This window comes from Culex pipiens, chromosome 1, assembly GCF_016801865.2.
Source record: "Culex pipiens pallens isolate TS chromosome 1, TS_CPP_V2, whole genome shotgun sequence".
Classification (NCBI taxonomy): domain Eukaryota; kingdom Metazoa; phylum Arthropoda; class Insecta; order Diptera; family Culicidae; genus Culex; species Culex pipiens.
In genome coordinates this window covers 17194701-17218032 of record NC_068937.1, presented here as the reverse complement: position 1 = coordinate 17218032, position 23332 = coordinate 17194701, and the positions used below count along the sequence as shown (strand labels likewise).

At 35.2% G+C, this 23332-nt stretch overlaps 2 protein-coding genes across 9 annotated transcripts in view; one reads left to right on the top strand and one right to left on the bottom strand.

The window, feature by feature from the left end:
* The window catches only part of LOC120430542 (coronin-7-like), an 81913-nt gene that overhangs the window by 43181 nt on the left and 15400 nt on the right, over positions 1-23332 (bottom strand). For 5 of the 7 annotated variants that reach the window (XM_052711371.1, XM_052711375.1, XM_039595656.2 and 2 more), the window contains exons 2-5: positions 21530-22660; positions 5903-6055; positions 5198-5689; positions 4669-4971 (exon numbers count right to left, since the gene is read on the bottom strand). In XM_052711371.1, coding sequence (XP_052567331.1) covers positions 4669-4971; positions 5198-5689; positions 5903-6055; positions 21530-22579 — 1998 coding nt within the window. In that variant the 5' untranslated portion in view covers positions 22580-22660. The remainder of the gene's footprint in view (positions 1-4668; positions 4972-5197; positions 5690-5902; positions 6056-21529; positions 22661-23332) is intronic. The other 2 variants (XM_039595657.2, XM_039595658.2) reach the window with 1 other exon arrangement.
* LOC120430544 (protein vreteno) overlaps positions 1-23332 on the top strand; it is a 75476-nt gene that overhangs the window by 37673 nt on the left and 14471 nt on the right. The window lies entirely within an intron of this gene.

The following is a 23332-nucleotide window of genomic DNA, read 5'->3' as shown; positions in this document are numbered from 1 at the left end:
AACGGTGAACAATGTTGTCCCGCCGTGAAACCGGTTGAGAAGAAGAACCCAGAAGAAGGCTTGGAAGAATCCGTACGCTCGGGAGATTTTTTTCTGCAAGACGAATGTCCAAGAGATTGCCCGCCAGGAGGTCATCAAGCGGTTGAAATATACCGATCCGGCCGCGATCGAGGCGGTTGCAAAGCCTTACCCGGTACCACCAGGCTGTTCCGGGGATACGTTGAAACGCCCGCTATGCGCATCAGGAATCCACTGTACAAGCTTAGGTTCGAGAGAGCGAATACTAGGAGTACCGCCTGCATCTGGATTAGGGAGAGCTGGGTGAGAATGCGGAAGGACAATTTGCCGTTGCAGCACCAGGATTATGTGGTGAAGAAGGCTCAAACAAGCTTAGGGTTAGGGTTTTGTTAACACGATCGGCAGGCTCGTTACCGGGTGGAGAGCAAATCGAGCTCAGAAAAATATTCAGCACACTACATCATCAAATTGAAATGGCTGTAGCTACCTTCACCCACAATGGAAATTCAAAATTGATAAAAAAAAAAATAAAAATAAAAAAAGGACGTTGGTAAATTAATGAATGTCGCATAAATTTTCTGTCTGTTCTATCCGGTGTCGCAATAATTCACGATATGAATTTTAAGCAGCAGACACATTTTTGTACAATCTGTCTTTTCATCTGTTTAACTTTATTATATCCAAATCATAAAATCAGAAAAAAAAATCGAATTATTTTCCAATATCCATCACCAATTTAAACAGAGTACCTATAACTGCTCTTTTGCTGTATTTTTTGTTTCCATCATCATCATCATCCGCAACCTTATCCCATTCCAGTCAGTCGTCCGTCCAACGATATCGGTCTTTTTTTTTTGTATGGTCCTTTTTGTTTGGCTGCTCTCCTTTTTTTTGCGTTTAAACGGTTCCTGGGTATGGTTTGGGTTTGGGTACTGTGTTCGAACTATAGTAACAAGCTCTTCCCAGTAAAGACAATTGTCGTCTTTTGTGGTGCTATATTGTGCGTAGAGGGTTACGATTCTCGAGATTTTCAATTTCCCGGGAATCGAGAGTTGAATTTGACCATTTCCCGGGAATTCCCGGGACCCGGGAGTTTTTTTACTATGCCAATAGTGCTAATTATTTAAAAAGGAAAGGTCATAAATTTGTTTCTTTTCAATAAATTCAGTTATAATAAATTTATACTTATTCAAAGAAACGTCAATTTTTTTTATTATTTTAGGGAACTATTTCAACCTTCGATTTTTTTTCTGAATCTGCAAATACAAGATCGTTTTTTTGTGGTTTTTGGGACTCAAAATTGTAGTTTAAAATATTTAATTCGCACAGAGTGTTTTTTTCAAAAGTTGCACAACCTTGTTGCATGAACTTGTTATTAGATTTTTGTGAAGTGAGAAAATAGCAAATATATAATTTGCTATATGATACATAACGACTCAAAACAACAATTTGAACCTGTTTTTTCTTCTTTAAGGTCAACTGAAAATATTCATTGAAGAAATATTTACATTTATTAGGAAAACCCGAATGTTCACAATTGGCGGACATTAACAAAGATTAAGGCAATCTTTACAGATTGCCAGAGTTTTTTTTTTACAAAATATAATCTGATATTGAGGTTGATGCGAAACACAAACTGACTTATTGACATCAAAAAAGGAAATTACCATGATACAGCGAAATTAAATAACATACTTAGAATTTATATTTTATAAAACTAGATTATGAGGATTGCTATGCTCTAGAGATGTAAGGATATTTAAATTGAACTTTTTGAAAAGGGTTTTCCCTCTTAGTAATAATGAATAAAAATAATTTAAATAAAATTTCTTGGATTTTCAGAATAAAACTGCTAAGTATGCTTTAAGGTATATTTTGGGCTTCTCTCAATTATAATTATTGGAAATTTTCGACAAGTTAACATCCAATGTTCTAAACCATTTCTAACCAATTTTTAAAAAGTTTTTTGTGATTAGTTTATAAAATTTTGCTTCGATATTTATAAGTATTAAATTTCCCGGGACTCTCAACCAAATTTCCCGGGAATCGAGAGGTCCAAAAATGGTCGATTTCCCGGGAAATTTTTCCCGGGAATTCCCGCTCGTCACCCTCTAATTGTGCGGTGTTCCCTTTGCTCTGGACAATGCGACTGGACTGCAGTGCAACAACAACAATACCGATCGGCTGGGCATTATTTACATGCGAAGACACGAGGAAAGTATTTTGGGAAAGAGGCGCAAAAGAATATCCAAAGATCGATCACATGCAAGAAGTTGAAGAGCGTGCGTGAAGCAACACAGTTTTATACTCATGCGGTTGCTGCTACCTCCATTTTGAAAATACATTCGGAAAATTCTAAAAATTCTGAATATTTTTATTTATTTTTTAAATCTAAAAAAAATCTAGAGGTTCTAAAAAAAATCTAATCATTTGAAAAATTAAAAAAATTAAAATTAGAAAAATTAAAAATTCTAAAAATTTGCAATATTTAAAAAATTTCAAAAGTTCTAAAAATTCTTAAAATTTATAAAGGGACCATCCATAAACCACGTGGACACTTTTTTGGAAATCTGTTAACCCCCCTCCCCCTCTCGTGGACAATTGTCCCTACAAAAAAAACTTTTTTGTATGGGTAGTGGACAATCGCCATACCCCCCCCCCCCCCCCTCCCAAAGTGTCCACGTGGTTTATGGATGGTCCCAAAATGCTCCAAAGTCTTAAAATTCTTCAAATTCTCAAAGATGTTTTTCCAATTCTTAAAATTTCAAAAACTTATAAAAAAAATTAAACTTCCGATAGTTTTAAAATTCTTTTAATTCCATTTTTTAATTCTTAAGATTAAAAAATAAAAAATCTTGATTTTTTTAGATTTTAGAAATAAAAAAAATCTTAAAATTCTAAAAAAAATTAAATGTCTAATTTTTTTTAAATTCCAAATTTCTTTGAAATTTTTCAAATTTTAGTCCTTTTAATTTTTAATTTTGAGCTCTAATAAAAAAAATTCTTGAAATAATTTAAATTCTTTCAATGTTCTAAATTCCTAAAACTTTTTAAATTAAATTAAAATTCTTTAGTTTTAAAATCGAATCAATATTTACTTCTAAAATTAAAAAAAAAATCTCAAAATTCAAAAAAAATCTATAAATTCTAAAATATCTAAATAAATTCGAAAAACCTAAAAATTTAAAAAAAATCGTAACATTTAACAAAATCTAAAATAAAAACTATAAATTCTATAAATTCAGAAGATTCTAAAAATTCTAATAATTCCAACAATTCTTAAAATTTTAAAAATTCAGAACAATAAAAATTTAAAAGATCTACGCGGCCTTGAAATATTGCAAAAAGTGCTAAAGACTCTTACAATTCTTTTATTTTTTATTTTTTAGAGATCTTAAAATTTATAAAATGTCTAATTTTTTTGAAAATTGTCATATTTTGTCAGCTGTGTGCTATCTTGTGACAACGACCATTTGATAATATTCGAGAAAATCGATTTAAAAGTTTGATGATAAATATTTTCAAAACTATGAATGGTAGAGCCAAACTTTTTGATGCAATCGGTTCGTATACTATCGCTTAACAAACGCTCCAAGTTTCAACTAATTTGGCTACACCAGTTAAAAGATACAGTAAATTATGTAATCAAAAATCTGAAAAGCACGTGTCACAAGTGTGTTTCGAAAGTAAAATTGTACTACGTGTCACAAGTGTGCACAGAATTCCCATACAAACTTAAATAGACTGAAATCAATAGTTTAACCAACTTAATCAGCATATTTTCAAAAACAAAAGATTGCATTGCCTTCAGAAAATGTGTATCAACATAAATTTGTGAAAAACAAGAAAAAAATTCCACATTTTCCAACAACATGTATGACGTGTCACAAGTGCGTAGATCATTTTGATAATAAATTGGTCTATGTAACAAGTGTGTATTTTGATATCCGGGAAACGGAAGTGAGTTTCCAAAATCGGGTTAAAGCATCTTGTAGTGTTTTTTAAGCATAGATAAACAACTCATTTTCGACCAAAATGGTCTATGTCACAAGATAGCACACAGCTGACGATTTGTCAAGAAAAAAAAAAATTCTTCGTATTCTTTTGAAGAAAACAATTCCTAAAATTTTCAAAATTCTTAGAGCTCTAAAAATTTATTGAAATTTTTTGAAATTTTTTAAACTTTTTCTAAATTTGTAAAATTTATAATTTTTTTTTTCAAATTTGAAAAAGTTCTTAATATTTTGAAATGCATAAAATTCTTTAAAAAAATTTAAAATCATTTTTTTTATAAAAAAATAAAATAATTTTAAAATTCTTTAAAATAAATAAATTCCTATATTTTATAAAATCTTCAATTTTTTCATAGTTTCAAAATTATAATAGTCCTTGAATTCTTACAATTCTTAAACATTTTTAAATTCTTAATTTTTTTTGTTCTTATTTTTTTTCAAAATAAATTCAATTGCTTTAGTATTCAAATCGAATTAAGTTTGTGGTTTGGATTTGATAAAAATAACATAAAATTAAACGAAAAAATATGTTTTAAACAATATTTTGGTCATCTTGTGGAGTCAGGGAAAAGCCAGTGATTTTTTTTTATTCTATTTTGAATCGAAACCATGCTGGCCAGAACCTCCTCAAAATTACCTTTCTCCGCTCGGCGGTCGAGATGATCCTCGGTTTGTCCTCCTCTTCCGTCTCTTTCGCTCGCAGCGGAACCTCCTCGGGCAGATCTTCAGCCGAAGCCGCCTCCCCATCTACCTTACCGTTACCGTTCTCGTGGGACGTTGGCTCATCAACGCTCCCGTTCGACGCGAGACTGTTCTCGTTGGAGTCCCGCTGGGATTCGCCATTCTCGGAGCCGGGAGCTTGCGGCACGTTGAACACCTTGTCGAAGGAGAACTCCGCCGAGGAGCCGGTACTGCTGAACGGCTTCGGACCGAGGCGGGGCTGGAAAATGATGGTGGAAAACGGAGATTGAGGTTAGGTTGTCGCGGCAAAGGGGTTTCGAGTACGTGTGCAGAACGTCTACTGGAGAACACAACAAGGGATGAAACTGAAAAAAAAAAAACAGTGGTGGGAGGAAGAAACGTGCTGAGCAAACAGAAGAAATCGTGCAGTGTGCGCGATCGACCTACGACAACCAACCAAACAACAACTCGCGGGGTGTCCAAACCTTGTATCCGGTAGCGGTAGTCCTGGGACGGGCCACCGGCCTCGGAGCCGCCACAACAGGCTCATCTCCAGCAGCTCCCGATAGCTGCTCGGACACGGAGTTGTTCCGTGAAGTCCGCGGCATCGGCTTGGGCGGAGTGATCTCGCCCGGTTGATCGGACTCCTCGATGCTGTCGCGACGATCATCTCCCAGCTCCTCCTCCGGATGGTTCCCGTTGGCTTCCGCCACGTCCTGAATCAACTCCGCGTTCGTGGTGGTCTTGGTGGTGACCTCCTTGAAGCGCTGCTCGAACTCGCTCTTTTCGCTGTGCGACTGCTGCTCCATCTGCTTGATCTTGTCCTTGATCGGGACGAAGGTCGGCTTGACGATCGTCGTGGCCGCCACCGCCGACTCGCGGTCGATCTTGGCCGCCGTGCAGTTGTTGGTTGTCGACGCGTTCTTCGACTTGTTGGCAATGTTCTTGACCACTTCGGTTAGGTTACCTCTTAGAATCTAGGTTTGGTTTTTAGGTTATGTTTGGAAGTTTTTAAGGGAAACACATTCGTACAGCGATAGTATGTTTGTGGGTTAGAGGCGCGCAGGATGGAAATAGAAATAGAGATGAAAATGCGTTGTTTATGTACACATTCGGTTCGGTTAGTATTTGAGCTGGATTAAGGGGAAGGAAATCACAACAACTACGGGATCGGGATCGGGACAACTTACAATGATGGGCTGTTCGCCGAGTTCGCGCTTCGCCGGGTCTAGACTAATCTTTGGAACGGCCATGTTAACTCCGTTGAGCCACTGGGTGGCGGTCAGCTCGGTTTTGAACCCGTTGGTCTCCGGGTACAGATCGCTGTGGAAGTCCCGGTAGGTCTGGAAGAATAATACCAATTCTGGTTAGAACTAGTTGGATGTGCGATAAGAACTCAAAAAAGGAAGGAAGGTCGAAATAGGTAAAAAAAATCATGTTTCTGGACACCGATATTGTAATTAATGAAAATTTGAGTATTTGAAATAAATTTTCATTTTAATAAAATATTAGTTTTTTACAAAAAAAAAAAACAATCAAAATCGGTTCAAAATTACACGTTTTTTGATACCCATCGCAAATTCTAAATTTTTTTGTATTTTGAAAAAAATATGACATTATCTGAAATTAAGTATTTTACAAAAAAAACATCATTCAGGAAAATCTGATCAAAATTTCATGTTACACAACCTTAAAAAGGGAGTCATTTCAAAAATATATATTTAGTGAAAACATTTCCGTATTTCTTACAAATATTCTATTGCATTCAAAGCCGTTCAAATTTTGGAAAAAATGCAATTTTGTGTATTTAAAAAAACAAACTGTATTTTGTGTAAATTCAAGTTTTTTTTTCACTAAAAACACTAATTTAGTGAAATTCTTTAAAAATTATCGATTTTGAAAATTCTGAAATTTCAAAATCATGAGATTCCTACAGCCTACAATTTTAACATAATTAATTAAAATAAAATCAAACAATTAAAAAAAATCAAGATATTAAGTGTAATAATTCAAGATTCCATCAATAAAAAAATCTTAAATATTTACTGAAACTGTTTTTCCTTTTTCTAAAATTATAAAATTGTTAAATTCTTAAATTTTAAAATTAAAAATGTAAAGTACCTAAGATTCTAAAAAGTCTAAATTTTAAGGTCTACAGTTCCAAAGTTCAAAAATACTTAAATTCTGACGTCCTTATATTCTAAAATTGACTAACTCATTGATTAAAAAAATCAATTCTTGCCTTCTTCATTTTCTTAAATTCTCAAATTATTAATTTCTGAAATTTTCAAAATCCTAGATCATGAAATATTAAAATTATATGATTTTAAGGTTCTAAAATTTAAAAATTCTTCGTTTTGAAAATGTTAAATTTAAATCATCAATTTTAAAATTCTGAAAAATTCTTAAATTCTTAATTTTTTTAATCTGAAGTTTGGAAAATCCAAGATTTAAAAATTCTTAACATGTATAACTTTAAACTTATGAAATTCTTATTTCTAAAATTATTAAGTTCTAAAATTATTCAATTCAAAAGTTTCCAGAAATTTGTAAAACTCAATTCTAAAGCTAATCCTGAACTCTTAATTCCTAATTATGTAGGATTCTAAAATTATACACTGTCGTAATTTAACAATTCTAAATTTTTTGTTCTTGAATTCCTAATTTATTAATATTTAAGTGCTAAGATTCTGAAGTTCAAAAATCCCTAATTCTTATATTCTATAATTCCAAAGATTTATGTCTATAACATTATAAAATGCTTAAATTTCACAAATTACAAATTTCAGTTCTAGATTTTTTAAATCTTAATGTCTTATATTCTAAAATTATAAATTTCTTGAATTCGGAGGTTCTCAAATCCTACATTCTTATATTCTAAAATCCTGAGTTCTTTAATTCTAAGGATTTAAAATTATAAAATTATAATTTTTTTATTCAGAAATTAATTGTTATACAATGTTTGATGTAAAAATGTTTAATTCTTAAATTATTAATTTTTTAAATTTAAGATTTCTTTAATTATGAAATTCTAAAGTTATTAAATTATAAAAAAAAATCCTATTATTTTAAAACTTGAAGGTTCAAAAATTCTATAAATTTAAATTCAAACTTTCATAATTTTTGAAACTAAAAAAACAACAAAAAAAACAAAAAACAAACAAATTTTTCAATTCTAAAATTTTAGTTCTAGGATTTTTTAATTCCTTATTCCTTAATTCTAAAGTTCTAAGATTCTGAAGTTCCAAAATCCTTAATTTAATATCCTTAAAATCTAAATATTTAAGATTATAACTTTATAAAAATCTTAAATTTGACAAATCTTTAAGAAATATCTAGAATTTTTGAATTATCAATTTCTCAAAATCTGAAACCTAAAATTCATAAATTCTGAAGTTTCAAAATCCTACATTCTAATTTTAATTTTTTTTATTCTGAAATTAAACAATGTAAAATGTTGAGTCCTTAAATTATGGAATCATCAAATTCATAAATTCTGAAGAATTTTAATTATAAAAATCTTAAATTCTATGATTCTCAAATTTAAGGCTTCAAAAGCGGACAATTTCATTTTTTTTAATTCTTAAATTTTGAAACCAAAAAAATATTGCACACTTTGCACAAAATTCTCCACCCTTGAAAATAATATCTGCACACCAAATATTTGCACACTTGAAATCCTACCCCTTCTCCCCCCTCTCGCCTAGAGTGGTGCGTGTCTCGACTGAGCTTTGTTGCTTTCGACCACTTTAGAACAGTTTCAAACTCAGTAACAACTTTTCAATAGGGCGAAACCCTCAGATGTAAACAAACTGAGTTTTTGTCAGAATCATATAAAGCGAACAAAACTGATCCTAAAACACCCTCCATCATCACAAAATTCCGAAAATACGTAGTTTTACAAGCAAAAAACAAAAGGGCTAATCAACAACATCAATCAAAACAAACCAAATTGAGTTTCCGCCCTTGTGTTTTCATCCAATCACGAGGGGCGAATGTAGTGTTTTCTGCAAGTTCCGACGTATATTAAGAAACACCAAATTTTCGTTATAATTTAGTGAATTTTAACCTGACAATCCTCAAAATGGATCAAAATGTATGTTTCTGATGTCTCTGACCACAATTCCACAACAAACACAGATTTGTATGATCCTAAATACATAACTTTTTAATTTCAATTATTGTTGTATGGGATCTGGTCTGGATTCACAATCTAGATATGAAGGTCCATAATTTACCGGTTCTTGGAACATCCGGGGATTCTGGGTCTAGCAGTTGCAGGACAAAAAGTTAGTGTAGGGAGGTTTAGGAGGAATGCCGTACAAAATCATCGCCTCCGTAACCATTGAAGCTATGCAAAGATAGAGAAGGCAGGATGGTGTCGCGGGGTGGCCTAGTCGTCAGGTGCCATGTCTCCCACTTCCGGCGGGGACACCCCAAGGAACGTCACTTCAATATAGACCAGGGCCGTGTACAAGGGGGGGGTTTTAGGGGTTTAACCCCCCCCTGGCAAATTAAGTTAGTTACACCCCATGCGCCCCTCGGCCCGAAGGGCCGATTTTTTTTAGCTATGTTGCTAAAATGCCAAAGAGATTTTTTTTTTTTTCAAATCGATATGAAAAATTTGACTGGAGGCGCCCTAATGACTAAAACATTTTTATGAAAATTGTGAAAATTTAACTGGACGCGCCGCTAAGACTTAATTTTTTCAATACAGATATGCAATATTAAAATTTGACTGAAGGCGCCCCTACGTCTTAAACAAATCATGCAAATTCTTGATATGAAAAATTGAATGGAGGCGCCCCTACGACTTTAAAAAAATCATATTAATTTTATTATAAAAATTGACTGGAGGCGCCCTTATGACTTAAAAAAATCATGCAAATTCTCAATATGCAAAAAATTACTGGAGGCGCCCCTACGACTTAATAAAATCATGCAAATTCTTGATATGAAAAAATGAATGGAGGCGCCCCTACGACTTAAAAAAAATCATACAAATTTTGTTATGAAAATTTGGCTGGAGGCGCCCTTATGACTAAAACAAATCATGCAAATTCTCAATATGAAAAATTTGACTGGAGGCGCCCCTATGACTAAAACATTTTTATGAAAATTATGAAAATTTAACTGGACACGCCCCTAAGACTTATTTTTTTTTTTCAATACAAATATGCAATATAAAAATTTGACTGGGGGTGCCCCTACGACTTTAAAAAAATCATATTAATTCTATTATAAAAATTGACTGAAGGCGCCCGTGGGTCTCGTGGCGCAGGGGTAGCGGCTTCGGCTGCCGATCCCGATGATGCTATGAGACGCGGGTTCGATTCCCGCCTTATCCACTGAGCTTCTATCGGATGGTTAAGTAAAACGTCGGTCCCGGTTTCTCCTGTCTCGTCAGAGGCGCTGGAGCAGAAATCCCACGTTAGAGGAAGGCCATGCCCCGGGGGGCGTAGTGCCAATAGTTTCGTTTCGTTTTTCGCCCTTATGACTTGAAAAAAACATGAAAATTCTCGATATGAAAAATTTGACTGGAGGCGCCCCTATGACTAAAACATTTATGAAAATTATGAAAATTTAACTGGACGCGCTCCTAAGACTTATTTTTTTTCAATACGAATATGCAATATAAAAATTTGACTGGACCCTATGACTAAAACATTTTTTATGAAAATTATAAAAATTTAACTGGACGCGCCCCTAAGGCCTATTTTTTATCAATACGAATATGCAATATAAAAATTTGACTGGAGGCGCCCCTACGACTTAATAAAATCATGCAAATTCTCGATATGAAAAATTGAATGGAGGCGCCCCTACGACTTTAAAAAAATCATATTAATTTTATTATAAAAATTGACTGGAGGCGCCCTTATGACTTAAAAAAATCATGCAAATTCTCAATATGAAAAAATTGACTGGAGGCGCCCTTATGACTAAAACATTTTTATGAAAATTATGGAAATTTAACTGGAGGCGCCCCTAAGGCTAAATTTTTTATCAATACGAATATGCCATATAAAAATTTGACTGGAGGCGCCCCTACGACTTTAAAAATCATACAAATTTTATAATGAAAATTTGACTGGAGGCGCTCTTATGACTTAAAAAAATCATACAAATTCTTATTATGAAAATTTTACCTATGACTATGAATGAAACATTTTTATAAAAATTCTCAATATAAAAATTTAACTGGAGGCGCCCCTACGACCTAATTTTTTTAAACATATTCTCAACATTAAAAATTTGACTGGAGGCGCCCCTATGACTTAAAAAAATCATGCAAATTCTGGATATGAAAAATTGACTGGAAGCGCCCCTACGAATTATTTTTTTAAATCCAAATTCCCAATGTAAAAATATGACTGAAGACGTCCCTACGACTTTAAAGGCATATGGTCGATATGGCAACTTGGATTGAAGCGCCCTTATGACTTAAAAAAAATATACAAATTTTTATTATGAGAATTTAACTGGTGCCACCCTTACGACTTAATTTTTTAACACAAATTTTCTATATTAAAAATTTGACAGGAGGTGCCCCTACGACTTAAAAAATCATGAAAAATTTCGCTATGAAAAATTTAATGGATGCGAAACCTACGACTTTAAAAAATTCATACAATTTCTTATTATCAAAATTGACTGGAGGCGCCTCTATGACTTAAACATTTTTATGAAAATTCTCAATATGAAAATTTAATTGGAGGCTCCATTACGACTTAAAAAAAACCATGCAAATTCTCGATATGAAAAATTGATTGGAGGCACCACTTCGACTTTAAAAAAATCATACAAATTTTATTATGAAAATTTTTCTGGAGGCGCCCTTATGACTAAAAAAAATCATACAAATTCTTATTATGAAAATTTGACCTATGACTATGAATGAAACATTTTTATGAAAATTCTCAATATGAAAATTTAACTGGAGGCGCCCCTACGATCTAATTTTTTTAAACATATTCTCAACAACTACGACTTAAAAAATCATGCAAATTCTGGATATGAAAAATTGACTGGAAGCGCCCCTAAGAATTATTTTTTAAATACATATTCTCAATGTAAAAATATATCTGAAGACGCCCCAACGACTTTAAAGGCATATTCTCGAACTGGCAACTTGGATTGAGGCGCCCTTATGACTTAAAAAAAATCATACAAATTCTTATTATGAAAATTTAACTGGTGGCGCCCCTACGACTTAAATTTTTTTGAAACAAATTTTCAAGATTAAAAAACTTGACAGGAAGCGCCCCTACGACTTAAAAAATCATGAAAATTTTGGCTATGAAAAATTTAATGGATGCGTCCCTACGACTTTAAAAAAATCATACAATTTCTTATTATGAAAATTGACTGAAGGCGCCCCTATGACTTAAACATTTTTATGAAAATTCTTAATATGAAAATTTAATGGGAGGCGCCACTACGACCTAAAAAATCATACAAATTTTGTTATGAAAATTTGACTGGAGGCGTCCTTATGACTAGAAAAAAATCATGCAAATTCTCGATATGAAAAATTTGACTTAAGGCGCCCCTACGACTTAAAAAATTCATGCCAATTCTCGATATGGAAAATGGAATGGGGCGCCCCTATGACGTAAACATTGTTATGTAAATTCTCAATATGTAAGTTTTACTGGAGGCGCCCTTATGAGTGGGGAAAAAATTGGTAAAATTATTGAGAAAATAGTTGATTAATCGGTGCCCGAAGCAGCTAAAAAATGATAAAAATATTTTAAAAATAAGATTTTAACTGGAAACGCTATTATGACAAAATTAAAACATTCAACAAAAAAAGTTTGACTATCGTCGCCCCTCTAGCAACATAAAGACTGTTTAATAAGAGCCAAACAAAGTTTGGCGTACGATAACATAACAAAATAAAAATTCTGTTTTACGTTCTAGCTACAACATTTGTTTGCGCCGGTTGGCACACTTTGTTTGACTAGTTTTGAACAGTCTTTATAGCTTGAGGAGCACCTATAGTCAAATAATTTTATTTTGTTTTTATTTTAACAAAACGCCGCTGGTAAAGTTCTTTTTTCAAAATATCTCTGATCTTTTTTTATGTTGCTCTACTTTTTCATTTTTTTATTTTGTCATGACCTCTAGTGAAATTTTATTTTCAAAAAGGTAGTCAAATTGTTTTATTTAACATTTTTATTTCAACACATGACGCAACTTTTTATCATTTTTATGTTGCTTAAGCTAACTTTTTTTGATTATTTTTTTTACGTGTTGTGAAACTTTCTTTGAAATCTTATTTTCAAAATATTTTCATCATTTCTATGGTGCTTTTCAGGCGTTGAATGTATTTTTTTGATATGTTAATTATTTTATCATTTTTTAAATTTTGTTTATGAGAGAGGTGCCTTTTCGGAAAATTTTCTGGGGTAAATCGAAATATATCTTTGTTTCCTGTAGCAACTTTGTTACTTTTTATCGATTTTCTAGGACGTTTCTTCAGAAAAGTCAAGGAATCGATAGAAATATATTCAAAATTATCTTTTTTCATTTTTTATACTCAAAAAGTCTGTTACACATGTTTGACCCAAAAATTAAGTTTCTTATCTAATTTTTCAGATTTTCAGAAAATTCCGTCCAAAGATACAAAATTTCATACGTTTACATACCCATTCCAGCCCTCAAAATTATATGGAGACTTGTATGGAAAAACAAATGATGCAAAATTGCTTCTTTTGACATAGGGAATGCAAAGAAAAGTCGATTGAAAATCGGACCAGTAGTTTCCGAGTTATAATCAGTTGAACACATTCAGTTTATCCAGCTACAATCCAACCTCACCTCTAGACGGGGTTCGATCTAATAATTCGCCAAAAATCAATTTTTTAACAAAATTTCGACCTTTAAAAAGCAATGGAAAGAAAAACTCTTAAAATTTGAAAAAAAATAGGGTAGAACGTGTGACTTGTTTTATGTAACTTTACTAATGTTTTAAAAAATGATTGTTTTTCTTGGCTGTGTTTTTCACTAATATTTTTGGTACTTTTTTTTCTATTGTCTCAGACTATACCTCTAAGCATTTTTTAACAATTTAAATGATAATGGTTTGTTCTAGAGTAAAAAAAAAATGAAAAACATACAAAAAAATAATGAAAAATTGGCTGTAAAAAACATCACAAATTAGGTGCTAGAACAGGCCAAATACTACAAAAAACAAACATCAACTAAACAAGATAAATGCAAATCTAAAAACTAAAAATTAAACAAAAACAACATAAAACAAGAGAAGTAAAGTTTTTCGTAGAACAAAAGTTGCTCAAAATGACAAGGGAAAAATTTAAAAAAAAAATCGAAAAAAATGGGCAGCAAAGGGTTAACACTTGGGTAATTCTCCGCCAACTCACACAGCAGTTGCCCCGACCCCTCTTCGATTTGCGTGAAACTTTGTCCTAAGGGGTAACTTTTGTCCCTGATCACGAATCCGAGGTCCGTTTTTTGATATCTCGTGACGGAGGGGCGGTACGACCCCTTCCATTTTTGCACATGCGAAAAAAGAGGTGTTTTTCAATAATTTGCAGCCTGAAACGGTGATGAGATAGAAATTTGGTGTCAAAGGGACTTTTATGTAAAATTAGACGCCCGATTTGATGGCGTAATCAGAATTCCGAAAAAACGTATTTTTCATCGAAAAAAACACTAAAAAAGTTTTAAAAATTCTCCCATTTTCCGTTACTCGACTGTAAAAAATTTTGGAACATGTCATTTTATGGGAAATTTAATGTACTTTTCGAATCTACATTGTCCCAGAAGGGTCATTTTTTCATTTAGAACAAAATTTTTCATTTTAAAATTTCGTGTTTTTTCTAACTTTGCAGGGTTATTTTTTAGAGTGTAACAATGTTCTACAAAGTTGTAGAGCAGACAATTACAAAAATTTTGATATATATGCATAAGGGGTTTGCTTATAAACATCACAAGTTATCACGATTTTACGAAAAAAAGTTTTAAAAAAGTTGGTCGTCATCGATCATGGCCGTTCATGGTCACCCGCGACAGACACGGACGACGAAACAAAGAGAAACGCAAAAAGTAACTTTTTCAAAACTTTTTTTCGTAAAATCGCGATAACTTGTGATGTTTATAAGCAAACCCCTAATGTCTATATATCAAAATTTTTGTAATTGTCTGCTCTACAACTTTGTAGAACATTGTTACACTCTAAAAAATAACCCTGCAAAGTTAGAAAAAACACGAAATTTTAAAATGAAAAATTTTGTTCTAAATGAAAAAATGACCCTTCTGGGACAATGTAGATTCGAAAAGTACATTAAATTTCCCATAAAATGACATGTTCCAAAATTTTTTACAGTCGAGTAACGGAAAATGGGAGAATTTTTAAAACTTTTTTATTGTTTTTTTCGATGAAAAATACGTTTTTTCGGAATTCTGAGTACGTCATCAAATCGGGCGTCTAATTTTACATAAAAGTCCCTTTGATGCCAAATTTCTATCTCATCACCGTTTCAGGCTGCAAATTATTGAAAAACACCTCTTTTTTCGCATGTTCAAAAATGGAAGGGGTCGTACCGCCCCTCCGTCACGAGATATCAAAAAACGGACCTCGGATTCGTGATCAGGGACAAAAGTTACCCCTTAGGACAAAGTTTCACGCAAATCGAAGAGGGGTCGGGGCAACTTTTCCCGATTTCGTGTGAGTTGGTAGAGAATTACCCACTTAGAAAAAATCAAGTTCATAGATTTGATTTCTTTGAAATTGTGTATCTTAGAAACAAATTGCTCGATTTGAAAGTTTCAGAGAGAAAGTTGTACAATTTTTTCTTGGCTCTTCAAAAATATTTTTTAGGGGTACTTTAAAATCCAGAAGTGGTATTTTAAAATGAATAGAAACCAAAATAAATTGAAAATGCAGTCCTAAAATTAGCTTTAACCTGAAAACGGTACATTTTGTTAACAAAATTGCTTCAACCATTTTTGTCCACTTTTTCGTTTTTTTTTCTTCAAAAAAATCATATCTCCTAAACCAGATTTTGCACCATCACTAAAGTTCCGTAGATGTTTTTTTAGTCCCCTAAAACATAATAAATCGGATTTTTTGCTTTGCCCAAGACACCAAATCGATCAGATAATCCCTTGTGAAGATATAGAAATTCATTCATTTGCATATAAATTTAATATGACCAGCCCCCAGAATTGTATGGACATTTGTATAGAAAAACGAATGATGCAAAATTGCTTCTTTTGGCATAGAGAATGCATGGTGCATGGCAAAGTTTCATCCAAATAAAAAAAAAATTAAAAGTTAAAAATCGTGAAAAAAATTTTGCAAAATCGTAGAGAACTACCACAGAGAACAGATGTACATCTTGGCTCTAACTTGTGTGTAAACCGTGCAAACTAAAAAAATGCGTTGCATACAATCTTGCATCAAACAAATTAGAGTGTGCAGGATACGCTTGGCGGCGCCACCGTCGCGGCTGAGAATACTTGACTTAACAATGAAAAAGGCTCAATAATTTCGAAAGAAAATAAATGTTAACCTCGTTTAAATATAAAATTCACTTCTGTATAATTCCAGTTGACTAAAAATAATGCAAAAATGCATTTACATTAACGAAAACATAACAGAAAATTCATTCAAAAATGATTTTTCAAGCGACAACTTAAAATAGTCCCTTTACACATGTTATGTTTGATTTCGTTTTGTTTACCTTCTTTGGCGCGTAAAATTGCAACCCTCTGATAAAAGGCAGTCAGACATTGGTCTGATGTCGTTCGTACGGAATGTTTTATGCAGTGATTAGATGGTCCAACGTTCTGCTACTGTAGGCCATCATGATTTTGGAAGTGGCGCTATCTAGGCGGATGGTGCACACCCTAGCTCTTTTCAACGTATTTTGGTTTGAATTTTTACACACGTTTTTCAATGCTGTTTGTTCAATGATATACATCTGTTCTCTGTGGAACTACTCTTAATATAAAAAAAAGAAAACTTATGAAAACTTGTTTTGAGCAATTACTGCTACACTTCTTCATAGAGCGTCCAATTTCCCAGGGTTTGCAATTTCCCGGGAAACGGGATATTTTCAACCAATTTCCCGGGAAATCCCGGGATTTTTTAAACTAATTGAAAATTGCTCTAATCTTGATTCAGAATCATATTTCGCATCAAAATTGAATAGGACAGCGACTTTAACGGTTAAAATAAGTATAAAGATCAACTAATAGCTTGACTGCATGTAAAAATGCATACAACTACAAGAAAATGTATATTTTTTTCTAATTTATAAGCTCAAATCGTACAACAAATCAAAAAGTGATCTCTTATATTTTTTGTTGAAAAGTACTTTTTCATCAAAGAGTTTGGACAGTAAGTAAAATGAATCCTTACTCCACAATCTTAAAAAAAATTTAAAACTTGCCTCTGTGACCAGTTTGAGAGGGTATGCATACCCTGGCACATTAAGTTGAAACGAATAAAATCATTCAGAATTTTTTTTTTCATAACAAATAACTTTTCTAAACCAAGATATACTGATTTCAGCTCTTGATTGGTAAAGCTTTTAAGTTTTTCTTTAAAAATCTAACTTCTCGTGTTTGTTTTACTTCAAACAACTCAATGTTTTCAAATATTTGAAGCAAGTTTTTAAACCATGTTTGCATATTTCGGGCACCTCTTAAACAATACAAAGTAGTTTTTCAATGATTTTAAAATGTTTTTTTTCCTCTTGGTTTTCAGGTTTATAATTGACTTCTGTTGAACGTTTTTTTTATGGAACGAAAACATGATTTAAATTATACGATAAATTGTCATCAACCCACTACCACTCTTCGATTTTTTTTTCATGTTAAACCTTCTAACACCCATTGTTGCATCCATGCTCCATAATTCTTTTACCTTAAATTGATTTTTTTCAACGAATTGAAGTAATTCTGCTTGCAAAAACCTTTTTGAAATATTTAATTATACCAATTAAATTTACATCTAATTTGATCATGGTAAACAAAAACGTAAACTATTCGTATTCTTTATTCTGTATCCAATTATGTTTTAAAAAGTTTACTTGAATTGTAAAAGTTTATTTTCATTTAGCAAGGTCAATTTCCAGTTTCTTCAGAAACTAATATTATCAGAAATAAATCTTGATATTAAATTGTGTTTCTTCATTTTTTCTAGAGCACTTAAAAAATATATGGATCCAAAAAAATAATAAAATGTATACTTCCGCTTGAATTCGGGAATTCCCGGGAAATTTATAAATTTCCCGGGAAACGGGAAATATATTTTTACGGGAAATCCCGGGAATTCCCGGGAATTTTTTTCCCGGGACGGGAATTTGGACGCTCTACTTCTTCACTAAAACCCCGTTTACGCTCCACAAGTGAACGGCCCATCCCTCTTCCGATTTACGCCAAAACTCTCATTTGCGCAAAAATCTCAAATTCGCTCAAACTCCGAATTAACGCCCCCCCTTCATGGCGCTATTCAACACGATTTGCAGCGCCAATTCAAAAAGTGTAGTCTCCTGTTACACCAATGTAAAATATATAAAAAAAACGAAGTTGACTTTATATCTGTCGGCCGGTACTAGACCAACCACTGTCTTCTTTTTAACTACAAGGACTTCGCCGCCCTCGTGGCCGGGTCTCGTGGCGCATGGGTAGCGGCTTCGGCTGCCGATCCCGATGATGCTATGAGACGCGGGTTCGATTCCCGCCTTATCCACTGAGCTTCTATCGGATGGTGAAGTAAAACGTCGGTCCCGGTTTCTCCTGTCAGAGTCAGAGGCGCTGGAGCAGAAATCACACGTTAGAGGAAGGCCATGCCCCGGGGGGCGTAGTGCCAATAGTTTCGTTTTTTCGTTTCGACTTCGCCGCCCTGTTTGAGTAAGGCACAGAGCGACGGCGCCGGATACCCATATTTACACTTAGAATTTTAGAGCGTCCGCCTCGGGATTCGAACCAGCAAAATATATGTAAAATATACCAAAGTATTATTTATTGAGATTAAAGATTCACTGTTAGCGCCCTTTCGCAATCTAAACAAGCACCCCATGCGCCCCTTTCGAGAAAACCCTCCCCTTTCGAAAATCCTGTGCACGACCCTGATATAGACCACATCGTCAAACCAACTTGCTACTTACGGTGTATCCTGGCTCAACGATTCTTGGCCTGCATCGGACTCCTTCTGAAGGCTTTCTAGACCAATTTTTTTTATTACTGAGGTTGCAAATATCACTGTATTATCACTGACTGTAACGTTTCACAATGATAAAATAGTTGTTTCACCACTTTTTTCTTTAAAAACCCGAAAAATGAACAAAAAACAAAAGGGCGAATCTGTTGTTTACTTTTGATTTGCGGCGTAACCTGACGGGCTAAACCGTTGTTTTGGTTGAGTGGGTGGCGAATACGGTAGGGCGAAAATGGAGGCACGCTCTTCAAAAAGGCGTAATTTGTTTTTCTCAATTTTTAATAGCAAAAACACCTTAATTAATTTCAAATTGCTCTCTATGATGAAATTATTGCTATTTTCTATTACGTTTTGACAAAATTGATGGTTTTCATCAGTGCTGTTAAACGTTAATTAACGTTAACGCGTCCGTTAATCGTTAAAATTAACGTGAACGCGAACGGAGCCTACGTTGATCTTAACTTTAACGCGAACGGAGCACGTTAATTAACGTCGTTAATTAACGCGTTGATTAACGCGTTAATCTTTGTGAGGCTCCGACTTTGAGGGCCTGTATCTCCCAAACGGTAACATCTAGCGGGTTACTTCCAATTGCATTTTACGGGCATTAACTGTGACTATGAGTTCCCGTTGAGGAAATTTGTTCAAAGTGGCCACCGGTTCCGGCAACCCGGAACATCCGTCAAGCATGTTTTTTAAAGTTTTTGTCGTTCAATCGTCATTTGAGCCAATGTTATGAGACGTTGTTTGTATTACATAGGTATACTGACTATATTGGGTCAGTTCAGGGTATCTGTGGCCACTCCGGAACCGATTCCATGGTACCACGCAAATGGTTCCGACGATTGTGATATTCAAAAGTCGACCTGGTGCTTATCAAACTTCGTATAGTTAAAATCATTAATCATCCATTATCATGCTGTGCCCTTTGACCCGATCGGACCACTCTGGAACCGGTTACCGGTGGCCTCGGAAGAAGTGTACTGAGTATAGAAAAAGTCCTTTCATGTGACATATCAAACTTCATGAAATTGAAAGTTATGACCACTTAGATGCATGTCGGTGCCTTATGATTCAGTATGAAGATTTTTTATATTAAAAAAGTGCATCGGGAAATATTTCCGATGCACTTTTGTATTGGTTCCGGTTTACCCGTCTTTAAACTCTAGTGCACTTGCAATTAGTAGGCTACAAGATGGTACGCAGTTGAGGTCCGATTGCACTGTATCCAAGTAGGCCAATTAACCAGCTGAATTGTACATGTACATGTTGCTGTTTATTACGTCAATTGTCAAATTTGCCTAATTTTTAGTTCAAGGCCCCCCAGATTGTGTTATGGAACCACTTCTGAATGTTCTGTCGATGATTTTAAAACAAGCCAACCAAACCAGTGTATAGCTACTATATATTTTTATTAACATAAAATTCTTCATAAGACGTAGGCACTTTCTCTATGATGCAGGTGAAGCGAGAGCGGGGAGGGGTGCACTGTAGCCTCCAGTTACCGATTCCGGAAGGATCAACCCTGAAGACGTCAGTTTGGCCTTCGTTGGTTATAATTTTCAATTTCATGAAGTTTGATATGTCACATGAAAGGACTTTTTCTATACTCAGTACACTTCTTCCGAGGCCACCGGTAACCGGTTCCGGAGTGGTCCGATCGGGTCAAAGGGCACAGCATGATAATGGATGATTAATGATTTTAACTATACGAAGTTTGATAAGCAACAGGTCGACTTTTGAATATCACAATCGTCGGAACCATTTGCGTGGTACCATGGAATCGGTTCCGGAGTGGCCACAGATACCCTGAACTGACCCAATATAGTCAGTATACCTATGTAATACAAACAACGTCTCATAACATTGGCTCAAATGACGATTGAACGACAAAAACTTTAAAAAACATGCTTGACGGATGTTCCGGGTTGCCGGAACCGGTGGCCACTTTGAACAAATTTCCTCAACGGGAACTCATAGTCACAGTTAATGCCCGTAAAATGCAATTGGAAGTAACCCGCTAGATGTTACCGTTTGGGAGATACAGGCCCTCAAAGTCGGAGCCTCACAAAGATTAACACGTTAATCAACGCGTTAATTAACGACGTTAATTAACGTGCTCCGTTCGCGTTAAAGTTAAGATCAACGTAGGCTCCGTTCGCGTTCACGTTTATGTTAACTTTTAACGATTCCGTTAAGTTAAACGTCGTTAATCTAAACGTTTAACAGCACTGATAAAAATGTTAATTTATTTTTTTTCATAAATATATTATAAAAACTTTAAAATTCTTATATTCTAAAGTTTCTAAATATCAAATTCCATATTCTGAATTTCAAAAATTCTTAAATTATAGAGTTAAAATATTCTTATTTTTTTGAATGAGAGAATTCATTCTTTTATGTTTAAATTCCTAAATTTCAAATCTATTTTTTTTTCATTCAAAGCTTCAAACAAATCCAAAATAATTTTAAAATTGTTGGATTCTACAATCCAACATTTTTAAAATTATTTATCACAAATCACATTTGAATGTGATGATCAAACATTTATTTTTAGTTTATTTTAGAACTATCAATGTTTTTTCGACCTTTTGTCCCTTAAACCATATGTCTTTCGACTCACCTTCCTCGGCACCTGATACATGATCGGTATCACAGAGTTGGACGTCAGCTGCATAATCCGGTTCACCTCGCCCTCCATGACCCGCAGCGCCCGTTTCGGCACCAGGCACGCACCCTTGGTCTGCTCTCCCGAGTGTCGGATGCCCTCGATCAGGTACGGATCCTTGTCCGTCACCTCCAGGTAACTGATCGTGGTGTCCCCCTTCCCGGCCAGGAACAACATGTTCGTGTCCGGATCAAACAATGGCATCAGAATCCCCGTCGAGCAGTCCAGCTCCAGCGTCTTCTCCGTCACGGCAAAGTTCCGCAGATCCCGGATGATCACCTGCCGCAACCGTGCCGCATCGAACCCAGTCGTCAGCACCCGGTTCTGATCGCCCAGCCAAACAACCCGCGAGTCCTTGATGCTCTGGTGACTTTCGGCGACCAGCGAGATCGGCGACTCCGCCCTCGGATCCAAAATCCGCACCATCTTGTCCTTACAGCTGGTCGCGCACAACTTCCCGTCGCCCTTCCAACTCAACGACTGAATCACCTCCGGATGTTCATTGTTCGAAAAGGACTCCTGCTGACTCGTCAAGTCCCACAAACTGACGCAGCCCATCGCCGTTGACCACAGCAGACAGTCCGCCGTCGGATGGAACCCGACCGTCTCAACCCGCCGCTGCTTCGTCGAGAACGAACACTCCGGATTCGAGATCGAACTCTCCAGCCCCTTCTCCGGAATGTGCCACACCTTGACCAGGCAGTCCTGCGACCCCGTCGCCAGCAACCCGTCGTGAAACGGTGAAAAGTCCAGATAGGTCACCGTGTCCGAGTGGGCGTGCAACAGCGGCATCGTTTTGCTCTTCCGGCCGCAGTCATCGATCGGCAGGACGGCCAGGCTCGAGCCCGCGTGCTCCCAGTTGAACGCGATGAAGGCAGCGGAAGCGGCGATGTTGTTCCCGTACGTCTGGTACGAGCCGACGCAGATGTCGCGGATGCATACTTCCGGCTTCGGTACGATCGGGGCGGCGTTCTTGTACTTGGATGCCTTAAATCGCCATGCCATGCTGCTGTCGCGTTGCCCGCGTGTGCTACGGGGTGGGCTGCTGCTGCCGGTAGATGAGTGCTAGTTGGGAAGCGGATTGATCTGGAAGTGGAAAGAGGGGTCGGGGTTAGTTTTTCAAATTTGAGATTTGGATACCCCGGAAAACCCTCCAAAATCCAATAGACGTAGAACGGAGAAACCCCAACCAAATTTACTCTAACGAATCGTCTCTGCGCTAAACATCGCGCGGTGGGTCTGGCCTTAGCATGGCGCACTGCAAATGTTCTGTTTTAGTGGGATTGGTTCTGGAAATCAGTGTTGCCACGTGTTTCTCAAAGCAGGTCTGTATTTGTTCGGAAAAATATCTGTATGTGGTCTAACCTTGTCGTATTTTGAGTGCGAGTTTGCACATTTTGAGTTTTTTTTTACCGAATTCGGTAAAGTTTACCGAATTTTCAGCTGATGAGCGGTTCTGTAAACTAAAAACTACCGAATTTGGTAAAAACTTACGGATATTCGGTAATGAAGTTCATTATTGTTCATCGTACAACCCATTTTAGGTAAATTTTGTTTATTTTGATAGATGGTTTACCGATCTTACTTTATCGATTTTTCAACTACCGAATTCGGTAAAAAAAATTTAGTGTGTGGACTTTTCATGCGCTGTTAAATATTCAAATTAGTTGCAGAAAATGAACGGTTTAGAAAAGTCTCCGTAAATCAGGATTACAAGTAATTATTATGAAAACTTCAACCTATCTGTGTCACCCTGGT